General features: G+C 43.9%; 1 protein-coding gene across 1 annotated transcript; it reads left to right on the forward strand.

The window, feature by feature from the left end:
- Positions 1-1,007: 1,007 nt before the first annotated feature.
- LOC104667031 (60S ribosomal protein L26-like) lies at positions 1,008-1,523 on the forward strand. Its single transcript, XM_010369197.2, has one exon. It carries the CDS (start codon positions 1,029-1,031, stop codon positions 1,521-1,523), a length of 495 nt encoding a protein of 164 aa, XP_010367499.2. The 5' UTR covers positions 1,008-1,028.
- The last annotated feature ends 1,582 nt before the right edge of the window (positions 1,524-3,105 follow it).

The raw sequence follows: 3,105 nt of genomic DNA on the forward strand, positions 1-3,105 counted from the left end.
CTCCTTCTCTGTGTTCACTTTTGGGATCCAGCCAGTATGCTGTGAAGAAGCCCAAGCCGTGTAGAGAGGCCATGGATGGGTGTTCTTGGTGACGGCCACACCAAATAGCTAAGCCGGGGCCAATTTCATGAGCCCACAGTCTATGCAGGTGGACTTGTGCTCAGAAGGGGATCCCATGCTTGGATGAATACTCTGTTTCTGTCATCTTGAAATTCTTAATAAAGTTTGGGCAAGGGACTTCATGTTTTCATTCTGCATTCGGCCCTATAAATCGTGTACCTGGTCCTAGTCTTTTTCAACAGCCAGCCTCAAGCATCAGAAACGTGGATGAGCAAAGCTTCTGTGATTTAGCCCCAGCCTTCTAATTCAGCAGAAGAGTCACCCATGCTGAGATCTGTCCACACTGCAGATTTATGAAGAAAATACATGCAGTGGCTTTTTTTTTTTCTTTTTCTTTTTTTTTTTTTTTTGTGATGGAGTCTCACTCTGTTGCCCAGGCTGGAATACAGTGGCAGGATCTCAGCTCTCCACAACCTCCACTTCCCAGGTTCAAGCAATTCTCCTGCCTTAGCCTCCCAAGTAGCTGGGACCACAGGCATGCACCATCATGTCCAGCTAATATTTTTAGTAGAGATGCAGTTTCACTATATTGGCCAGGCTGGTCTTGAACTCCTGACCTTGTGATCTGCCCGCCTTGGCCTCCCAAAGTGCTGGGACTACAGGCGTCAGCCACCGCACCTGTCTGCAGTGGCTCTTTTAAACCAGTAAATTTTGGGATAACTAGTTATATATAATAACTGAAACAATCAGGCATTTTAGAATTCCTATGTAAGCTAACTTTTACCATGTAGCATTCTCACACATTTGTGTGTTTGTGTGTGTGTGTGTGCGCGCAAAAGAAAAGAGATAAGGAGCTTTGTTATTGCATAGTGTTTTGTGGTCCACTCACTTTTGCCTTGCCTGCATTCATTTGAGCAATTAAGAATCTAAAGTACCCAGTCGGTACATTGGGCTGTCTGCCAGGTACCATGTTAAAAACAAAGCTGAGCCCTTTTGTGGCCATCACTGAAGCGGGAGCGGCCAAAATGAAGTTTAATCCCTTTGTGACTTCCGACCGAAGCAAGAATCGCAAAAGGCATTTCAATGCACCTTCCCACATTCGCAGGAAGATTATGTCTTCCCCTCTTTCCAAAGAGCTGAGACAGAAGTACAACGTGCGATCCATGCCCATCCGAAAGGATGATGAAGTTCAGGTTGTACGAGGACACTATAAAGGTCAGCAAATTGGCAAAGTAGTGCAGGTTTACAGGAAGAAATATGTTATCTACACTGAACGGGTGCAGCGGGAAAAGGCTAATGGCACAACTGTCCACATAGGCATTCACCCCAGCAAGGTGGTTATCACTAGGCTAAAACTGGACAAAGACCGCAAAAAGATCCTTGAACGGAAGGCCACATCTCACCAAGTAGGAAAGGAAAAGGGCAAATACAAGGAAGAAACAATTGAGAAGATGCAGGAATAAAGTAATCTTATATATAAGCTTTGATTAAAACTTGAAACAAAGAAAAAAACAAAACAAAACAAAACAAAGCTGAGCCTGCTCCTAGCTTGTTGGAAAACTCAGATAAACACAAATTAACAGACACAAATTCCAGCAGCTCTCCTGTCACATTCTATGTTTTGGAACACCCTAGGGTGGCTTTCTCAGATTCAGCACTGGGACCATCATAGTCAACACTTGTCATGATCAAGACTCAACCCTAGGTCTTGGATACAGTCCTAACGGACCACTGGTTCTAACCCACAAGGTTGTTTACCCATCTAAGCAGGCTTAGGGGTAAACAGGATTCCTGCTTCAAATACAGGATTCTGGGAAGTTGATTCATTCTTGACTCTAAGTCAAACTAAATGCAAGCATAAGCTTCATCAACAAAGTAGTTGTTTGTATAATTATGCAACTTCCCTAATGCCTTTTAATTTCTTCTGAAGACTCAACCAATGCTACAGGTAAGACAATTAAAAAGACACACAGACATAGGATCACACATCAAGTTTTTGCCAAATTAAATTACTGTTTTAAAAATGATTTGCACCACTGATGGGCAGAAACCATAAAATTTCCAATGTATGAACTCTGGGATACAAGACACTCTTTATCTTTGACCACTGTGAACACTCTGAGGAAAATTCCTGTGGTTTTGAGGCAGTCACAAGGCAATGTACTGCAAATGGCCTGGACTCAGAAGCAAAGGGCTCTTGATTTTAATCCCAGCCCACCACTGACAAGCTCAATGGCCCTGGGATGTTTCCTCATCAGCAGAGGTGGGCTAATGAATCCAGAGCCCCTGATTCACAGTTGTTCCTCAATGAATGAACACATAGAAAGTTATACAACGATACAAAAATATCAGGTAGAAATTTACTTGTTTGTAAGTCTATCAATCCATCTATCCACTCACCCATCTGTCTATTCATCCATCTATTTTTCTAGCCACCCATCCATCCGTCTATCCATGCACCTATTTATCCATCCATCCAATTATCCATCCATCTATCCGGATAACATATCCATCTGTGCACCCACCCATCCATCCATTCATGGATACAACCATTCATCTACACATCCACCCACCTATTCACCAAACTATTCATCTGTCTGTCTGTCTGTCCGTCCATCCATCCATCCATCCATTCATCCATCCATCCATCCATCCATCCATCCCTGCATACACCCACTCACTTGTCCATCCATCCACTCATCCATTCAACCACCCACCTACCCATCTGTCTGTCCATCCATCCATCTACCCATCTACCCATCCATCCATCCATCCATCCATCCATCCATCCATCTACCCATTCATCCATCCATCCATTTATTCATCCACACATACATTCGGCCACCCATTCACCAAACCCTTATCTATCATCCATCCATCCATCCATGTATACACCCACCCTTTCATCCATCCATTCACCCATCCACCCATGTGTTTATCCATTCATTCATCCACCCACACATCCACCTACCCATTCATCCAACCCTCCATCTATTCACCCATCCACCCATCCACCCACCCATCCATCCACTCACCCACCCATTT

The sequence above is a fragment of the Rhinopithecus roxellana genome, chromosome 22 (genome assembly GCF_007565055.1).
Source record: "Rhinopithecus roxellana isolate Shanxi Qingling chromosome 22, ASM756505v1, whole genome shotgun sequence".
Classification (NCBI taxonomy): Eukaryota; Metazoa; Chordata; class Mammalia; order Primates; family Cercopithecidae; genus Rhinopithecus; species Rhinopithecus roxellana.